The sequence below is a fragment of the Cnephaeus nilssonii genome (genome assembly GCF_951640355.1).
Source record: "Cnephaeus nilssonii genome assembly, chromosome: 7".
Lineage (NCBI taxonomy): Eukaryota > Metazoa > Chordata > Mammalia > Chiroptera > Vespertilionidae > Cnephaeus > Cnephaeus nilssonii.
This window is the reverse complement of record NC_137078.1, coordinates 77,522,450-77,542,537: the sequence shown is the minus strand read 5'-3', so window position 1 is coordinate 77,542,537 and position 20,088 is coordinate 77,522,450. Positions and strand designations below refer to the sequence as shown.

At 50.2% G+C, this 20,088-nt stretch overlaps 1 protein-coding gene across 2 annotated transcripts; it reads left to right on the top strand.

The window, feature by feature from the left end:
* The first annotated feature begins 382 nt into the window (after positions 1 to 382).
* On the top strand, positions 383 to 13,650 carry MFSD2A (MFSD2 lysolipid transporter A, lysophospholipid). 2 transcript variants are annotated; one of them, XM_079776092.1, is made up of 14 exons: positions 383 to 615; positions 2,084 to 2,212; positions 3,877 to 4,001; positions 7,523 to 7,646; positions 7,766 to 7,844; positions 8,222 to 8,379; positions 8,838 to 8,928; positions 9,036 to 9,157; positions 9,357 to 9,440; positions 10,537 to 10,620; positions 10,711 to 10,823; positions 11,529 to 11,672; positions 11,762 to 11,938; positions 13,192 to 13,650. In XM_079776092.1, the coding sequence occupies exons 1-14, from the start codon at positions 523 to 525 to the stop codon at positions 13,253 to 13,255; spliced, it is 1,587 nt and encodes a 528-aa protein (XP_079632218.1). In that variant the 5' UTR covers positions 383 to 522; the 3' UTR covers positions 13,256 to 13,650. The 2 variants fall into 2 exon arrangements, with proteins under 2 accessions (XP_079632218.1, XP_079632217.1); XM_079776091.1 differs by having other exon boundaries at positions 2,081 to 2,212.
* The last annotated feature ends 6,438 nt before the right edge of the window (positions 13,651 to 20,088 follow it).

Genomic DNA, 20,088 nt, shown 5'->3' with positions numbered 1-20,088 from the left:
TAAAGGGGGTTCTGGAAAAAAAATATAAAGAGGCTTCTGAGTCCCTACCTTTCTCAGACTTGGGGGTCATGGAGTGCAGGCTGAACCCAGGGAAAACTTATTCTGGGAGACCACGGACAGGTCACACTCAGCCTCGGACTTCAGTTTCCTGGTGAGTGTCAGGTGGCTCTCCCCGCCTTCACCCGCTTGTGAGGTTCGGGCTTCAGAACGTGGCTCAAAAGAATGAGAGCCTCCCGGGTGGTTGGGAAGGCGGGGGGGCCGGCGGGCGAGCGGATTGGCTGGAGGCGGGGCAGCAGGGCTCCGGGATTGGCCGGATCCGAGAGGGCGGGGCCAACCTTTAAGAGGTGCGAGGGGGAGTGTAAGGGAGTGTGCACTCGCGTCTGCCGCCCGCCTGCCGGCTTACTCTTGCGCGGCGACTTGTGGCGGCGGCGGCGGTTACTACCCGAGCCCGAACGGAGCAGAGGCCGGCGGGGCAGAAGAGCATCCCGGCGTCCCGACACCAGGCGGCGTGGCCCGCGGGTCATGGCCAAAGGAGAGGGCGCCGAGAGCGGCTCCGCAACCGGGCTGCTGCCTACAAGCATCCTCCAAGTTGGTGAACGCCAGGCCCAGGAGAAGGTGAGAACCTGGCATCCGGGTGGAGGGCGAGGGGCGGCGTGTGTGTGTGTGTGTGTGTGTGTGTGTGTGTGTGTGTGTGGCGCGCGCGTAGGCTGATGGGGTATCGAAGGGTAAGCCTGATTCTGGGATACCTTGGGCTACCCGGGGACTGGCGGCATCGGGGGCGGGAGTGAGCCTGGAGGTGCCCTGAAGGCCGGGAGTGAGGAAGTAGTTTGTAAACCCCTGCACCCCTTTTGCTCACCCTCCCTCCGCATCTCTCTGGAGCGCGCCGGCCAACAGCTCCACGAGGCGCCGGGCTCTGCCTGGCTGTTTTTCGTTCTTCTGTGACTTGCGGCTTAGAAGCCAAAAAGATTCTAGAAGCCAGAGAGACCCCAGAAATCTGGAAAAGTCCTCCTGGTTCCCCATCTCTAACCCCCTACTCCCCACCCCCACATGCCTACGTTTTTCGCCTCAACTCTGTGGGGGCCGCTCAAGTTCATTCATAAGAACAGGGACTCCGCTCTTAAAGGAGCCGCATTCTTGAGGCGTTTTGTGTGAGTGTGGGTGTAGGGGCTCGTGCCTGTGCTTTGTGCGTCTTGACCTTGGGCACCATCCCCAGCTCTCTGGACAGAATGAAGGACCGAATGAAATCAGGTAGCCCCAGGGAGGGTTCCCAGGTAATAGATTTCTGCCTGGGAGGTGATTGCCTTTTACTTTTAGTTTTAACTGATCCTTGAAAGGAGCCCGGGCAAGCAATTAAGCTGCTGCCATATATGAGTAATCTCTACTTTTCCCTGGGCAACCTCAACCTCCCTGGTGCCCCACCCAGAGAGAACCCAGCCCTGCACCCAGAGGCTTTTCCTCCCCTCTCCAAGGTCCCCTAGGAGCTGAGGAAGGGCAGGGCAGCTCCTGGGTTTGCCTGAAGCTCTGGCTGCCCACAGGGGCCAGGGATGCTCTGGGACAGATGGAAGGAACAGCTGTGCCTGCAGCCAGCTGGGCTGGGCCCCTACAACTCTCTAGAGCCCTCACCCAGTAGGCAGGTGGGTCCTGGCCTCTGAACCAGGGCAGGAGCTGGGGCTGGGCTTTGGCAGCTCTCGTCAGCAAGAGGATTTTCAGGTTGTGGCAGTTGGTGCTGGGTGGGGACAGGTCCGCTGCTGGTGCATGTTCCTCTTCCAACCTGGAAAGGAGCATGACTGAGGCTCTGGGGGTAGTTTTTTAAGGATGGTGGGCTGATAAGAATCTGGGGGTGGGGTAGGTTGGGGTGGTTTAAGGGAAACTTCTTCAGTGTGGATTCCCCTTTTCCGGGTTCCTAAGAATAGAGAATACCTTTCTTTTCTTGTGGGAAGTGCTATCTAGCTGGGTGGGGATAAGGCAAGACAGATTTGTTCCTCCTGGCAGAATTGTCTGGAGGGATGGTTCTGTCTGGAATTTTCTAGGATGGGGGCTAGGATCTTGGGTCTCCTTTTATGCTTTTCTCTTCTCCCAGAAGGAACCAAAGAAGAAACAACAGTTGTCCATTTGCAACAAGCTTTGCTATGCAGTTGGGGGGGCCCCCTACCAGATGACGGGCTGTGCCCTGGGGTTCTTCCTACAGATCTACCTGTTGGATGTGGCTCAGGTGAGTGGACTGAGCATGCCAGGGTTCCTGCAGCATCCAAGGTTTTCCCCATCTGTGAAATGGGTCTGGGAATCCCTACTTTGCTGCCTGTCAGAGTCACACTGGATGAGAAATACGGCTTTGGGAAGTATCCAGAATGGGAGTCTATATGCCCCAGGAGTCATAGCTGGCAAAGTCAGGTAACTCCTCCTTGCCTGGCAAGAGCAACAGAGCCTGGAAGGGTAGGCGGTGGTATGAGGGAGAATGGAGCCTGCTGGTGACGCTGTTCTTAGAAGAGACTGGCACACCATGTCCCCAGCTGGACAGCAAGCAGTCAGCTGGCTTGGCTGTGGGGTTGGTAGATATTGCCAGGCATGTGGATGAGGTGCATCTCATTTTCACCTGAGGAGCAGAGGCATGCGGGGGGTTGGGGGAAGGCTCAAGTGCTGGGCTGAGTTAGGGTGCCCCAGTACATAGGGTCTTTGATTGGGAGGGTATTTAAGGTGAAGCTGGGTTCCTCTGTACTTCAAGAAGCTTTAGCCAGAAGCTTGGCATCCTGAGAATTCATCTTGTCTGAGAGAGTGGGAGGCTGCACAACCACGGATCTCAGGGCTCCCACACTGGCCATCTTTTTTATGTAGTATCTGACTTTGCAAGCAGGGCATCTTAATTGTATGCATTGATATTTTGGGAACACTTCGCACCAGAAAGGACAAATGGCAGCATTCAACAGCTAGTTTTCAAGCAACTTTCATGGGTTGGGTCCTGAGTGGGGTGCAAATATGAGGAACCTGCAGCTAAACTGTAAAACTGTGTTGTATGTTAAAGCTGGAAGTCTGATAGGGAGACTGCCACGGGGGAGAGGACAGAAGTTTCCCAGCTTCCTGGAGCAATAGCAATAGTAGGGTCTTTTCTTTTTAAATATGTTTTTATTGATTTTAGAGAGGAAGGGAGAGAGAAAGAGAAACATCAATGTAAGAGTGTAACATTGGTCAGCTGCCTCCTGCACAAGATCGAGCCCACAATCTGGGCATGTGCCCTGACTGGGAATTGAACCGGCAACCTTGGGATACCACTCAACCAGCTGAGCCACACCAGCCGGGGCACAATAGTAGGGACTTGATGGGTGAGGGAGAGACCATAGAAGCTCTCTATTCAGGCAGAGATGATTTGGGGGAGGGAATAGCTTGAATGGGTAGTAATAGGCCACTTTTAAAAAGCATTTATAGGTTCCTTTTTCCACGTCCAAGATAGAGTTTGAACCATAAGGTAGGGATCATAACTCCCATTATATAAATGGGAAAATTGAGATCTACTGTGATCCTATCCAGCAAATGCTAACTCTGGTATCAGGTGGCTGGGGGATCAGGGATGTGAAAGGGAGACAAGGAAATGATTCTGGATTCATTCTAATTGATGGGAGTGTTTTCAAGGGCAGTGAAGGGGAGGATGTACGGGAACAGATCTGGGAAAGTTTCTAAGGAGGCACACAGTGCTATAGCTATCAGAATTGTTACTGTCATTATTAACAAGGCAAGTGAAGGTGCTTAAGGCCTGAGTGAGAGCAGCACAGTCTGCCAAGGGCCCGGCTGAGGAGGGGAGGGAGCCCCCGCTTTTGCCTACCAGTGAAAGCTGAGGTAGGTAGAAGGATGAATGGGTCATGTTTTGCTTGTTCCCCATTCCAGGTGGACCCATTCTCTGCCTCTATCATCCTATTTGTGGGCCGAGCTTGGGATGCCTTCACAGACCCCCTGGTGGGCTTCTGCATTAGCAAATCCTCCTGGACCCGACTGGGCCGGCTTATGCCCTGGTGAGTAGAAGAGGTTTCTTCAAGATGGCAGAAGGCAGGGCTTCGGCATGTCTACTACCCTTCAGTTTTTCCATGTGCTTTGTCACAAGCTGAGGGGTGAGGAGAAGGAATGACGCAAAAACCCGAGTGTCGAAATGACAGCTGAGGTCAGCTACCCCAGGCATGGGCCCTGGATGCCATGCCAGCTCATCTCCAGGCTGGCCAAATTGTTAGATTGAGCAACCTCCCCCTGCCCAAACCCTATTGCTTCCCAAGTTCCATTCCCTTCAATGAAACTGGAATTCTAATTTTCCCCACTCAGTCACTTCCCATAGTAGGACAGGTAGTACTGCATAGTGGTTGGCAGGTTATACTCTGGAGCCAGCCTGACTTATTTTGAATACCAGCTTCACCACTTACAGCTGTGCAACTTAGAAAGTCACTTAACATCTCTGAGTCTCAAGTTTCTTCATTGGTAAAATGGGGACAATAATATGCCTATCCCATAGGGTTGTTGTAAGAATTTTAAATGTTGTTCTTAATTTTATTTATAAGTAAAGTACTTAGAACCATGCCTGGCACATGATATCTAATTTGGCAATCTTTCAGAATGACTCCTAGTGGGGCAAGACCGAGAATGGGATATAAGACCCATAACCTCTGGCCCTTTGGTACAAAACCTACAGTACTCGGCCTCGGGCTATCTGGCAAGGTAGGAGGGGTGCTACAGATCAGACAGCAAAGGGAGACACAGAGGACCTGGGAGCAGGCTGGAGCTTTGGTTCCCTCCAGGACATCCTGCTGCTGCTGGTGGTGGTGTGGGGGGGATATTTCCTTTCATCTCTAGCCCATCCATGCTCAAGTGGGCGCCTTCCTGCCCCTGGGGCGCCCATACCTGGTCTCCGGCCTTCAGCCTTCAAAGCTCTTCCCATAGCCCCCGCCTCTCCCCCACAGCTTCCTTTCCCACGAGCCCCCCTCCCACTACAATCCCTGGCTAAGGCCCAGGCTGGGGCCTTTGATCCAGACTTCAGGGCCAGGGGGGTAGGACAGCCTGCCTTACCTGGGCAGCCTGCTCAGGGATCCCTACGGCCTGGAGCCGCACACCCATGAAGCTACTGTACCCGCCTCCCTGGGAGCGGAGGCGGCGGGAGGCGGGGCTCCACTGCCACATCGCCTCATGAGGCCCAGCCAATGGGAGGCCGCCCCTCTCGCCAGCCCAATAGGCAGCAGTCCAGGCCGGGTTACTCCCAGTCACATTCAGTTCCTCATCAGCTGCTGGCGAGGAGAGGATGGAGTGTTTGACGAAAGCGGACGCCCTTGTTCCCTGAGAGACACGTGGATCTGGGAGGGGTGAAGGAGGGCAGGGAGGGAGAACAGCGGAGGCCCGGGCAGGTGTGGCAGCAGCTTGGTGAGGTTGCTGAGGCCCTTCAGGCTGGTTTCTGTTTTAGGACATGTCCTCACCTGTGTGGGTGATACCTCTGGAGTGGTACTGCCACCCTTGTCTGAGGGCACACGGGACCACTCACGGGCTGAAGGACTGCCTGGTAGTCTAGGTGACCTTCTCCCCGTCCCTGCCACAGCTGGCACCTGGGACCTGACATCCCTTCTGTCAGTACAGGAAGGGGCTGGGCCTTTCTGAGTTTGTGAGCCAGGTGGCCCATTCTCCTCCCAGGCTTCAGACCAGATCTGCCCTCAGCTACCCTTTAAATCCCCCTTTCAGACCAGGAGGACTGACAGATAGTTTCCCGGGGTTCCCAAGGCTGCCCCCTGAGAGGCAGGGTGTCAGCAGGGTCACGGGGGGAGGCTGAGATACAGCACGGCTGGACCTGAGGCCTGACTCCCAGCCCATACAGCTCCCTGGCCATACTCTTCCCTTTTCGTTTTCCTGGTGTGATAATCACAGCAACAGTTACTGTTTCCCAAGCTCTATTCTACATTTTAATGCCAACTTATTTAAGTCTCAAAACGACTTCAACCCTAAGATATAGAACCAAGGTCCTTACCCGGTGTCCTGGTGTCCCATTTCCTCTCTAATCTCACCTCCTAACTGCATGGTCCACGCACACTCCACTCCTGCCTCACTGGCCTCCTTGCTAGTCCTCGTACCTGCCTGGCACAATTCCCGCCTGAGGATGTTTGCACTAACTGTTCTCCTGGCCTGACACACTCTTGCCTCAGACATCTGCAAGGCCAACTCCCTTCTCTCATTCAAGTCTTGGCACAGATGTCACCTTCTCAAAGAAGGCTACCTTGTCTACTAGTTGTGACTTGCACCCCCATACTCCTAATTCCCATTTAGCCTGCTTTATTTCTTTAACCCATAGCAATTAATCACAATTTATTTATTTTTATTATTTTTTTAAATCCCTACCAAAGGATATTTTTCCATTGATTTTTAGGGAGAATGGAAGAGAGAGGGAAAGACAGAGAGAAACATCGATGTGAGAGAAACACATTGATTGGTTGCCTCCTGCACAAGCCCCAACCAGGGCCCAGGCCAGGGAGGAGCTGCAACCAAGGTACGTGCCCTTGACCAGGATCCTTCAGTCCAAAGGCCGACGCTCTATCCACTGAGCCAAACCAGCTAGGGCTTAATCAACTTTTAATATGTTTATATGACTTTTTTGTGGTAAAATATATATACCACAATTAACCATTTTAACTTTGTTGTTGTTAATCCTCATTTCCCCCCCCCCCCCATTTATTTACTTATTTATTTTTAATTTTTTTTCTCCACTGATTTTTAGAGAGAGTGGAAGGAGTGGGAGAGACAGAGAGAAAGAAAAGAAACATCGATGTGAGAAAGAGACATCGATTGGTTGCTTCCCTCACACGCCCCGACTGGGGGCCTCCGGGATGGAGCCTGCAACCAAGGTGCATGCCCTTGACCAGAAGCGAACCCTCAACCCTTTAGTCTGCAGGCCGACGCTCTAACCACTGAGAAAACTGGCTAGGGTTTAACGATTTTTTAAAAAATATATATTTTATTGATTTTTCACAGAGAGGAAGGGAGAGGGATAGAGAGCCAGAAACATCGATGAGAGAGAGACATCGACCAGCTGCCTCCTGCACACCCCCCACCAGGGGATGTGCCCGCAACCAATGTACATGCCCCTGACCGGAATCGAACCTGGGACCCTCCAGTCCGCAGACCGATGCTCCATCCACTGAGCCAAACCGGTTTCGGCAGGGTTTAACGATTTTTAAGTGTGCAATTTAGTGGCATTGAGTATAATTCTCACTGTTGTGTGACTTACTACCATCCATCTAAGCTGAAACGCTATACCATTAAACAGTAACTCCCCATTCCTCTCCCTAACCCCTGGCAACTACCATTCTTTTTGTCTCTGTGAATTTGACTACTCTAGTTATGTCATATAAGTAGAATATACAGCATTTGTCCTTTGTGTCTGGCTTATTTCAGTTAACATAATGTCTTCAAGGTTCATCTGTATTGTAGCATGTGTCAGGATTTCATTCCTTCTTAAGGATGAATAACATACATATTATATGTGTATAATATATATCCTCCCCTCCCTCAGGATCATCTTCTCCACGCCCCTGGCCATCATTGCCTACTTCCTCATATGGTTCGTGCCTGACTTCCCACAGGGCCAGATCCTATGGCACCTGCTTTTCTATTGCCTCTTTGAGACACTAGTCACGGTGAGTGTGGGCACCTCCCCTGGATGTGAGGGCAGTCCCTGGGGCCTCTAGGGTTGGTGCCCAAAGCCACAGCTGTCTGTCCATCGTCTGACTGGCCGAGGGCCTCTCTTCCATGCCAGTGTTTCCACGTTCCCTACTCAGCTCTCACCATGTTCATCAGCACAGAACAGAGTGAGCGGGATTCGGCCACTGCTTACCGTAAGTCTCTCCCTAACCCTCCATTCCACCTACTAGGAACCCTGGATCCCCTGTTCTTTGACCCTCCTGCCACATTCCTTCCCTTGTTGGGAATGGATATGAAACTGTCTTAAAAATAACTCAATCCCCTTATAGCTCTAGTGAGACCAGACTTTAGTCTAGACCAGAGGCAGAGACTAGTCAGAGGTCACACAGAGCAAAGACATGGGGTTAGGCCAAGGTACCATCTGCCCACCACCCCCGCCCCCTATGGCCATCCTACTTGGAGCTGCTACCATGATCTGGGGCTAGAATTCAGCTTCTACTCATCTGAACTTCCTTCCTTGGGGCCCACAACCCATGGGTCCCCTCCAAAGAACCTTCTTTTCACTGCTTAGGGATGACTGTGGAGGTCCTGGGCACAGTGCTGGGCACAGCGATCCAAGGGCAAATCGTAGGCCAAGCAAATACGCCTTGTCTTGAGGACCCCAAAGATCCAGCAGTGGCCATGGAAGATGCCAATCATACACACAGCACCACCTCACTCAGAGAAACGGTGAGGCCCCTGTCAGGGCAGGGGTTTGGGGAGATGAGGAGCAATGGGGTGGTTTGCAATCATCCTCAAAATAGTAATAGCTAGTGTTGCTAAATATTGGGCATTTGATATACAAACTATTAATATGGCCACTTTGTAGATAAGGAAACTGAAGCATAGAGAGGCTAAATAATTTGTCCAGGGTGTGAGAGTTAGTGAGTTGCAGAAACTAGATTTGGGGAGAGTTGACTGTGGGTTCTCAGCCTCCATAGCCGGGCTTCTTCAAATTCTGTTCTGCTGGACTTTTCCAGCAGAACAGCCTTGGGAAACAGCACTAGGCCCAGGATGACTTTTCCATTTCACAGATGAAGTCAGTGAGGCCCCAGAGTAGAAGGGCTGGTCCAAAGTCATTGAGTGGAGCTGCTGAGTTGAGATGAGACCAGACTGACTGTCTATGTTGCCTTTATCCCCCTTTATAGAAAAATGCATACCTGCTGGCAGCAGGGGCCATATCCTCCATCTATGTCATCTGTGCTATCATCCTGGTCCTGGGCGTGAGGGAGCAGAGAGGTGAGAAGCCGTGAGGGGGGTGGGTACAGGCTTTGTCCCTCTGCCTGGGCCTCAGGCTTTGGGAGGAGCCTCTGCTCTCTTTCCTTACCTTTCCCTCTGATCCCCAGAACCCTATGAGACTCAGCAGGCTGAGCCAATGCCCTTCTTTCGGGGCCTCCGACTGGTCATGAGCCATGGCCCATATATTAAACTTATTGCTGGCTTCCTGTTCACCTCCCTGGCTTTCATGGTGAGTGGGGGGTCTGACATGTTCAGCCTAGAGGGGGGAGGAGGTGAGCAGAGGACTCAGGATGTGACAAGCCTGAGAGACAGGTGGAGTGAGGGGTGGGGGTAAGCAGAGATCCCTGGAGCATAGGAATGTCTTGGAGAGGCCCAGCCCCAATATCGTGTTTCCTTGTGCTTCCCCCCTCCCTTGCCCTGTCTCCCAGCTGGTGGAGGGGAACTTCGCCTTGTTTTGCACCTACACCTTGGGCTTCCGAAACGAATTCCAGAATCTGCTCCTGGCCATCATGGTGAGTGTGGGGCCCCGAGGGTGGGTAGGCAGCCTGGGCTGAAGTGGCATAGATTGCAAGATGGTTCTTTGGAGAGTCAGAGGATATTTCTGGGACTGACCCAAGGTCTTAACCCTTTGCACTCGCTTGCTCTTTTCTCGATTCCTTTATTCTACTCGGGATTTAATTTTTTAAATACCCCAGATTTTACAAAGCGCGGCAGTAGAATAAAAAACTGGAGTTTCGCCCCAACCGGTTTGGCTCAGTGGATAGAGCGTCGGCCTGCGGACTGAAATGTTCCAGGTTCGATTCCGGTCAAGGGCATGTACCTTGGTTGCGGGCACATCTCCAGTAGGAGGTGTGCAGGAGGCAGCTGATCGATGTTTCTCTCTCATCGATGTTTCTAACTCTCTATCACTCTCCCTTCCTCTCTGTAAAAAATCAATAAAATATATTAAAAAAACAAACTGGAGTTTCTTTTCATACAAACTTATTTATTTGGATTTTTTTGTATTTCAAATTATTGATACATTCAAAGAGTATAAAAAGAGCTGCTACCGATGCTAACCGTGTCGAGTCACACTCGACATCCGAGTGCAAAAGGTTAAAGGGGTGAGGGAGGGTTCTCAAAATAATTTGGTTGGATCTGACCTATAATTGCTTAGATAGGAACGTGAAAAAGTTTGGGTACATGTATGAAATCACTATTTTGTACCCTTAAACTATAATACAACGTTGCGTGTCAATTATATCCCAATAACATGGGATGGGGGGAGGGAAGAAAGAGTTTGGAGTTAAATGGGACAACACTGGCCATCTTTTTTATGTAGTACAAAACTCCTTGCTTGGAGTTAAGTGTCCAAGCAAGAGCAAAGAGGTAGAGGCCAGGAATTTTGGAACTTGGGCTCAGTGTGCTCAGAAAAGGCAGGAGATGAGGTTGGAACCTATTCTCAGCCCCCTTTGGGAGCCATCAGAGGGGCCTGTCAGCTTCCTCACTGCTCAGATGAAGTCATCTGGCTGATCTCAGGCAGGGCTGGGAGTACCTTTGGGGTCCTGGGAAGGGCAGGAGGGGTTCCATAGCTCTAACCCACTTCCCTCACCCCTTTTACATCTACAGCTCTCGGCCACATTCACCATTCCCTTCTGGCAGTGGTTTCTAACCCGGTTTGGCAAGAAGACGGCTGTATACATTGGGATCTCAGTGAGTGGGACCGAAGGGGGAAGTGCCTGCACTGGTGGTTGCTGGTGGGAGCCTCCCAGCTGACTCATCTTCCTGTACCCCCTTCCCTAGTCGGCAGTGCCATTTCTCATCCTGGTGGCCCTCATAGAGAGTAACCTGATTGTCACGTATGTGGTAGCTGTGGCAGCCGGCATCAGTGTAGCTGCTGCCTTCTTACTACCCTGGTAAGTATATAGGCCCACCTGGGTATGTTTCCCAGTTCCCCACCCCCCACTTCTAAAGCTCCTTTGGGAGAATTCTGTGAGGGCGTCTCTTCTCAAAGGCAGTCTGTGGGTCCAGGTTGCGGATGTGGGGCAGGTCTTCCCATACAGTTATACAGGTTGTAAACTGGTATCGCTAGGTGGTTTAGAGCATTGGCCTGCCCACCAAAGGGTCCGGGGGTCGATTCCAGGTCAAGGGCACACACCTGGGTTGCAGGTTCGATTCCTACCCTGGTCAGGGCACATGTGGGAGGCAACCAATTGATGTGTCTCTCACACATCGATGTTTGTCTCCCCGCTTCTCCCCCTCTGCACCTTCCCCCACCCCCTGCCTCCTCTCTCTCAAAAAAATCAATGGTAAAATTATCCTCAGGTGAGGATTTAGAAAGAAAAAAAAAGAACACCTAATCAGACTGAGAAATGGGGGCTTAAATCTAGTCTGCATGCTACTTGTCTAGTGGAGCACCTGGTGGGGCTAGCTCACCATAGGGAGGAAAGGGCCTTCTTAATCACATGGAGTTGCCATCTCCTCACTGAGCTGTGTCCATGGGGCTGCAAACTCCCAGAGGGCCACCTCTTCTCACTGACACAGAGAGGTACTGGATGGGCTAGTAGGGACCTGGGGTTGCTAGGTGGGTGGGTCCTCATGGCTGTCACTACTCTGTACAGGTCCATGCTGCCCGATGTCATTGACGACTTCCACTTGAAGCAGCCCCATTCCCATGGAACTGAGCCCATCTTCTTCTCCTTCTATGTCTTCTTCACCAAGTTCGCCTCCGGAGTCTCACTGGGCATCTCTACCCTCAGTCTTGAGTGAGTAGGGTGGTGGCTGGGACAGTGCTGGACAGGTACAGGCCCCGGCATCCCATCCTCACCACTCGCCTTCCCACTGGGTCCCACAGCTTTGCCGGGTACCAGACCCGTGGCTGCTCCCAGCCAGCGCCTGTCAGGTTTACATTGAAGATGCTGGTGACAATGGCTCCCATAGTCCTCATCCTGCTAGGCCTGCTGCTCTTTGAGCTGTACCCCATTGATGAGGAGAAGCGGCGGCAGAACAAGAAGGCCCTCCAGGCTCTGAGGTGAGAGAGGAAGGGGACAGGGAGGTGGAGGAGGGGCACCATCCAGACTAAGTCCTCAGTTCATGCCTCCTGTGGCCATGTCCAGACTTCCACACACCTTCCCTTGACAGCTCCTCCTCCACCCCTTCTCTGCCAATTTATAATTGCTCCAGCTGATATTTCTTAAACATATAGTTGCATGCCAAGTGGTTTTACACTTATTTATTCATTCAACAAATGCTTATTGGAAGCCTACTATGTGGCAGGCATTGCTTTAGTGAATGAAACAAAAATCAGGGTGGCTCAATGGTTGAGCGTTGACCTATGAACCAGAGGTCACGGTTCGATTCCTGGTCAGGGCATGCCCAGGTTATGGGTTCGATCTCCAGTGTGGGGCATGCAGGAGGCAGCCGATCAATGATTATCTCTCATCACTGATGTTTCTATCCCTCTCTGAAATCAATAAAAATATACTATATTCTTTTAAAATCCCTGCCCTCAAGGAGTTTGTTTTAGAGAATGTGCATTCATGACCTTCTGTAGTCCTCCAACAACCCTAGGTGTCACAAAGTGCTATGATTCCCACTCTGCAGATGAAGAAACTCAGAGTGACTGGCCCAGCTGATAAAGGGTAGAGCCGGGTTTGAGGCCTGGAGTTCTGACTCCACACCATGTACTTTTCATGGCATTCCTGGCATGTAGGACCTCAGGTGTGGCCTGAGCCCTGCCTTTTGGGAGGCCAGAGGGCAGGGTGGAGTAAGTCATGCCAGCCCATCAGCCAGCCTGTCAGAGCATACTCCTTGGGCTTGTAATGTCTTGTGGGTAGCAAGAACAGTGATTAGACCAACCAGCAGTTTTCTGGGCTGAGAGAGGGAGTACTTTATTATTTTTTTTAATTTATTTTAAAATCCTTACCTGAGAACATGATTGGAGAGAGAAAGGGGGTGGGGGGAGAAAAGGAGGGAGAAGGAGAGAGAGAGACATGAAAGAGAAACATCGATCAGTTGCCTTCCATAAGTGCCCTGACCATAGAGCCTACAATCCAGGAACCGAGGTATGTGCCCTGACCAGGAATCGAACTGGCAACCTTTTGGTGCACAGGATGAGACTCACCAACTAAGCCACTCCCGCCAGGCAAGAGACAGGGAGTGTTTTAGACTTGCCCGACAGCTGGCTAAGATTGCAGGGCCAAAGATTATGAAAGGAAGGAGGCAGGTGGGGGCAGGGAAGGGGTAAGTTTGGTTCCTCTAACCTGTCTTCTCTGGCTCTTGCAGGGAAGAGGCTAGCAGCTCAGGCTGCTCTGATACAGACTCTACAGAGTTGGCTAGCATCCTCTAGGATCCGCTGTGTTGCCTGAAGTCACCAAGCACAAGGCCTGAGTCACCAGGTCACACGAGGAATCTGGGCCTGCTCACTCAACCGCTGGTCTCCAGGTGCCAGGAAGGGAGCCAAAGACTTGAGAGTATGTGGCCCAGGACACCTCCAATGCCCACCTTGGGCAGTCTATTCTTACAGCCACCTGCCTCTCCTCTCCCCGCCCATGGGGCTGAGCCCTGGGGCTGCTACTGTGAATATGCCAAGGACTGATGGGGTCTAGCCCAGGACACTAATGTAGAAACATTTTATACGGACACTAATTAATAACTTAATGACTGTGTATATAGCAATGTGTGTGTATGTATATGTCTGTGAGCTATTAATGTTATTAATTTTCATAAAAGCTGAAAAATGGAGCACTATGTTTCTGTCTTTGTCCTTCACCACTGAGGCCTTCTGTGCCAAAATTCAGATAGTGAGAAGGGAGCACTGAGCCAAACGGACCCTAGGTAGGGAGAATGAGTCTGGAGGTGTGATAACAGCATTAGCTAACATATACTAAACACCTATCTGTACCAGGCATAGTGTGGAGAGTTATTGTAAATATTTAAATTTTTTTTTTTTATTGATTTCAGAGAGTAAGGGAGAGGGACAGAGAGAAGCATCAATGATGAGAGAGAATCATTGATCGGCTGCCTCCTGCATGCCCCACACTGGGCCCACAACCTGCGAATGTGCCCTGACGGGGAATTGAACAGTGATCTGGTTCATAAGTCAACGCTCAACCACTGAGCCACGGTGGCCAGGCATGGTGCGGAGTCTTTACATTCATTTTGTGGGTGTTCTCAATCCTGGAAACCATACTGCTACGTCAGAATTTGTCCCCATGTTATTTATTTTTAAAAAAGAACTTTATTGATTTTCGAGAGAGGAAGGGAGAGGGAGAGAGAAACATCAATCAGTTGCTTCCCACACATGCCCTGACGAAGGATGAAACTACCAACACAGCCACACCAGCCAGGGCTGGACTTGCACCCATTTAAAAGATGAGGAGCCCTGGCAGGTGTTTCTCAGTGGTTAGAGTGTTGGCCAGCACACCAAGGAGCTGTAGGTTTGATTCTCTGCCCCTGTTGAGGTACGTGTAGGAGGCATGTGTCTCTCTTCCATGTGTCTCTCTTACATCGATGTTTCTCCCCTTCCACTTACTAAAAAAATAAAATCAAAGGGGGTGGAGGGAAAGATGAGGAAACTGAGCTCCAGTGTTGAGAGGGACTTGGCTAACATCACATAGCCAAGAGGACCTACCTGGAATTCCATCTTAGGTCTGTGAGACTCCAATGCGTTCACCACCAACCTCTGCTCCCCTTGTCTGATAAGGACTGATCTACTGTCAGATAGTAGCTCTGCCCAGACCCACACTGGGTGTTTTGCATACTGTGTAGGCCTGAGTATGTGGGCCTGGCTGTGCTGGGGCAGGTTCTGTGTGATGGTCCATGTGGGGTCCTAGAGACCTGTGGTTCTTCACAATTGTACCTGACTGGGTATACATTGAGTGGCCAGATTATGATGATCTCTGAACGCATAATAATCTGGCCACTCAATATATATTAGAAGCCTGGTGCATAAATTCGTGCATGCCTGGGATCCGGCCAGCCTGGTCAGGGGGAGGGAACATGGGCGGTTGGCTGGCCTGCCTGCTGGTCGAACTCCTGGTCGAGGGGATAATTTGCATATTAGCCTTTTATTATATAGGATATACACTGAGTGGCCAGATTATTATGCGTTCAGAGATCATCATAATCTGGCCACTCAGTGTATGTGTGTCAGTTGAAGAGGGGTCTCACTGGTGTGCAGATGAAAACCACCTCTGGCAGGGAACACAGTGGCAGTGGGTGGGAGATCAAAGGCCTAGTTTGTAGCATTTGCCTATTTCCATGGTGTAAATACTCCCACTATAACCTGTTTCTAGTTCTACTATCTTGCAAAATTCCTGAAAATTTAACAGTTAGCTCTTGCAAATAGGCAGGAGCCTGCCATAGCACATCACTGGGTTTTATACACTTAAGCCAAGCTCCAAAAATCAGAAAAAGTAAAGCTGTTAGGATCAGGAGCTGTCATTCCAACCTCTTTATTTTATAGATTGATAACTGAGGCCCAGAGAAGAGAAGCACTCATGATTACTTAGACTTGGGTGTAGGGATCCGTTTTTTGCTAATGAAGTTCTGCCAAGCCACTTATAAATTTATAAAGTGATACTAACAGGCACTTAATAAAGATCAGTTCAATTAGTGAATGATAACCACCAAGTCCTGTCTTTTTTTTTTTCTATGTTTTTTAAAATGTAAAATTTTAAATAAAATGTAAAATTTTTGTTGTTGATACTATTGCATATATTTTTCATCCCCCCCCCCGGCACCCTTTTTCCCACCTCCACCCAGACCCTGCCCCCCACCCACCCCTTGGCCCTCACCACACTATTGTCTGTATCCATGGACTATGCATATATGTTCTTTAATCCTTTCATAAGTCCTGTGGTGGTTTTTAAAATTGTTTTTAATTTCCTAAAGCTACTCATGCTTGCTTCTTTCCCATGCCTACAATTATTAGATGTTATCTTCTCTTCTTTCCCATCCCTACAATTATTTATCAGAAGATTAAAACCAGCATTCTCACTGATCTGTCTTTGATCTGATCTCATATTCCTCCTACAAACTACCCAAGATAACCAAGTAGCTCTCCTGTTTAGAAACTCTCCTGTGAGTCCCTATTGCCTTTAGGAGGAAGTTTGAGAACCCCTCCAGCCTCACCAGCCCCAGATCTAGATATAAGCCCTTTTTGCAGGCCACCTGACCAGACCTGGAATATGCCTCTGGCCTCTGGTCCCCCTGGCAGACATTGGCCCAATGTGTCTTGGTTTCAGCATGCTTCTCTAAAGTCATTTCTGACCCCCTACCCTTAGGGGCAGCTCTGAAATTTCCATGCTCACTTCATTGTGGTCTCCCACATAAGTCCAGGGCCAGGCATAGTGGGTTGGGGCTTGTGGAGCTACATAAACATGAGCTATGACAAGAGGGGTTTGTGAGCCAGGCCCAATTCCTAGTCACCCACCATGATGCTTCTCTCTTGGCTTCCCCCAACTGTACACTTGGGATTTGGAAATGAAAACCCTTGCCTCTCTCCAGTTCCATGCTCACAGAAAATTGTTCTTTTTTTTTTTTTTCCAAATTTGTTCTCCTTTGCAAAGACCCCCAGTGGAGGGTTTGGGTGTGGTACAGGTGGGAGAAGTGGGAAAGCAGTCTGAGGTCCCAGAACCCCCTTGGGTCACTGGCTACTCCAGGTCCCTTTTGGGCAGCTCATATCTACCCATCCTTGGAGAGAAGTGCCATCCTGACTTTCTTTCCACTTGGATCTAGCATTACTACAAAAATAAATAAATAAGTATATAAATAAATAATCCTGTCTCTGTCCTCAGCAAATCCATAGCCCCCCTTCCAAGTCCCTGCCAACCACCAGATGTAGCTTTGGCTCCACCTGCTGGAAGAAAGGGGCAACATCTTTCAATATTGCAAAGAAGGAATTCCAGGTCTGTCATTGACTGGCTTTATGATCTTGATTATCCATTTATTGAACAAATATTTATAATGGACCTACTATGTGTCATGCACCGGCTATGCTCTGAAGATAGAGTGGTGAACAAAGGCTTACATTCTCAGTGGAGACCAATGACGATGAATGGACATAAAAACAAGATCAGATTGTAATAAGCACCAGGAAAGAGAGAAGCAAGGTGATAAAGGGAACTTGTGTGGGGGTTATATTAAAAAGATGAAAGAATGTTCTGAAAAAGTGATGTTTGTCTTAAAGCATGAAGGAGGAGAATCAGCAGACATTCAAAGAGCTTCCAGGAAAGCACTGCAGGTGGAGGAGACAGCTAGTGCAAAGCCCCTGAAGTAGAAAAGATCTTGGTGACTTCAAGTACTGGAAGAAAACAGTGTGGCCAGAGTGGAGTGAACAAGAGGGCAGATGGTATGAGGTGAGTCTAGAGAGGTATACAAGAATTAGATCATCCAGGTCCTTGTAGCCCATAGTGAGAGTTTTGTTGTTGTTTTTTAAATATATTTTTATTGAGAGGAAGGAAGAAGGAGAGAGAGATAGAAATATCAATGATAAGAGAGAATCATTGATTGGCTGCCTCCTGTATGCCCCCTACTGGGGATCAAGCCCATAACCCAGGCATGTACCCTTGACTGGAATCGAACCCAGGACCCTTCAGTCCTCAGGCCGATGCTCTATCCACTGAGCCAAACCATCTAGGGCAAGAGTTTTAATTTTATTTTGAGAACAACCAAAGAGCCATTAAAGAGACTTAAACAAAAAGTGATTTACTTTTTTTTTTTTAAATGAAGGTAGTGGCAGATAGCACAGTGCTTTGTAGGCCATGTTAGGCACTTTGATCTTTATCCTAAGAGCAGAAAGAAGCCACTGATGAGTTTTATGTAGGAGAGTCGTATGCTAGATCAAGATGTGGACAAAAAGGGGGCTCTGTAATAAATCTGATAGAAAGTAGCCTTATAGGGTGATCAGATCATATAATTCCTAACTGGGCAAGTCAGGGTGGGTAGTCACTGGCTCAGGCCTTACTTGGACAAAGGTTAATCTTTGCCTTAAGCAAGCCTTGTCCCTTGTTATATATATATATATATATATATATATATATATATATATATATATATATATATATATATATATAAATTGATTTCAGAGAGGAAGAGAGAGATAGAAACATCAATGATGAGAGAGAATCATTGACCAGCTGCCTTCTACATGTCCCACACTGGGATCGAGTCTGCAACCTGGGTATGTGCCCTGACCGGGAATTGAACTGTGACCTCCTGGTTCATCCACGGAGCAACGCTGGCTGGGCTCCCTTGTTCTTACGTATCTAGGTTAACACACCTTTGAAATGTCAAAGTAATACTCTTTTTCATACCTTTGGGAGGAATAGCCATCCTCAAGAGAGTATATAATCTTGTTAATTATCCTGTAATCCCCACCTTGCTTTCTCCCACCTTCATGTAATCTTCCTTAGTTTCCTTAATTCCAAATGTATAAAAGGAAATGCAAAATTGTCATTCTCCAGAGTACTTGTGATCTTGGTTCCCAGTATGTCATCAATTTGGCTCAAATAATTTCTTAAGAAATTTTCTACATGTTTGGACATTCTTACTTGGACAAAGAATTTAGAAAGACCATATCATCTGCTTTGAGGAGAAAAGATTGAAGGGAGTGAAAGTGGAAGCAGGATGACTTGTATAGAGACTGCTCTTGCAATATTCTTAAGCAATGAAAAGGACCAGATAATATAGTAGGCAGTTACATAAGCAGAGAGATTAAGGGGCGGGGCAGAGGGGTAGGGGGGAAGAGGGAAAGAAAGACAGAAATAAGGGAGATGCCTAGATTTCTAACTTGGGAAACAATGCTGCCTCAGGGATAACTGGAAAAGGAGTAAGCTTGGGGGACAGAACAATTCATTTGTCCCCTCTTTGTATCCTATATGAAAAAAGGCTAATATGCAAATCAACCAAACAGTGGAACAACCGGTCACTATGATGCACACTGAGCACCAGGGAGCAGATGCTCGATGCAGGAACTGTCCCCTGGTGGTCAGTGCGCTCCCACATGGAGAGCGCTGCTCAGCCAGAAGCCGGGCTCACGCTGGCAAGCACAGCAGCAGTGGCGGGAGCCTCTCCCGCCTCCAAGGCAGTTGGACATCCTCCAAGGGCTCCCGGACTGTGAGAGGGCGCAGGCCAGGCTGAGGGGTGCCTCCCCCGAGTGCACAAATTTCATGCACGGGGCCTCTAGTTATTCTATGTAATAAAAGCCTAATATGCAAATTTCCCCCTCAACTGCTATGACATGCACTGACCACCAGGGGGTGGCATGGAACATGGCGGGTGTCGGTGATGTGGTACTGGCAGCGGGTGGCAGTGGAGGTGCTGCTGGCCCTGATGGGCCCTCACAAGAACGGGACCATGGCGGCATGGTGGAGCAGGTGAGCGGGTGGCACCAGGCCAAGGTGGGTGCGAGTGGGGCCCAATCGCCCCACTGATCGCCCCACAGATGACAACCAGCAGTAGCAGTGGAGGGTGGGGCTACCGCCTGGGCTCCCAGGTGCTGAGGGAGCCAGACGGGGGGGCCCCGGCTGACCGGTCAACCTGCAGAAGGTGACCAGCGTCTGGCAGGCCCTGATCGCCTGATCGGGGCTAGGCCCCAGGCTGGGGCAGGGAACTGGGGGTGGGTGGTGGCGACCAACCTCCCATGGCACCCAGGCAGGGGACTGTGACCTCTTGCTGGCTACCTGGGGGTAGGGGTGACAGGGACAGAGGTATGGTGAGAATGCGGGGTGTCCACCGAGCTCGCTCTCACTCCCCCTACTTCCCTCCCCCAGGATGCCAGGGCTCATGCAGCAGCTGGTCTGCAAGACCGGCTGGGAGAGAGCACGCTGCCTGTTCAGCTTCTGTGCAGCGCCACTGGGCGGCCCAGAGGCCCAGGCTGCACCCCGGCCTGCGGCGTCCGGCCACGCTCACCACATTTCTACATGGGGACTTGGGACCATGACTCAGGTGGAGGGGACGCGCAGGGGCCTGGGGCCCAGGTGCTGCCCAGGGCCCAGAGGTCAGCTGGGACCTGCTCTTCCACACCAGATGCTAATGCTTTGATCGCTGGCCAGGCCTAGTGACCGCACCCATGCACGAATTTCGTGCACCGGGCCTCTAGTTTTCATATAAAAAAGGAATCAGCCCCGGTTGCAGTGGCTCAGTGATGGAGCATAGACCTATGAACCAGGAGGTCAT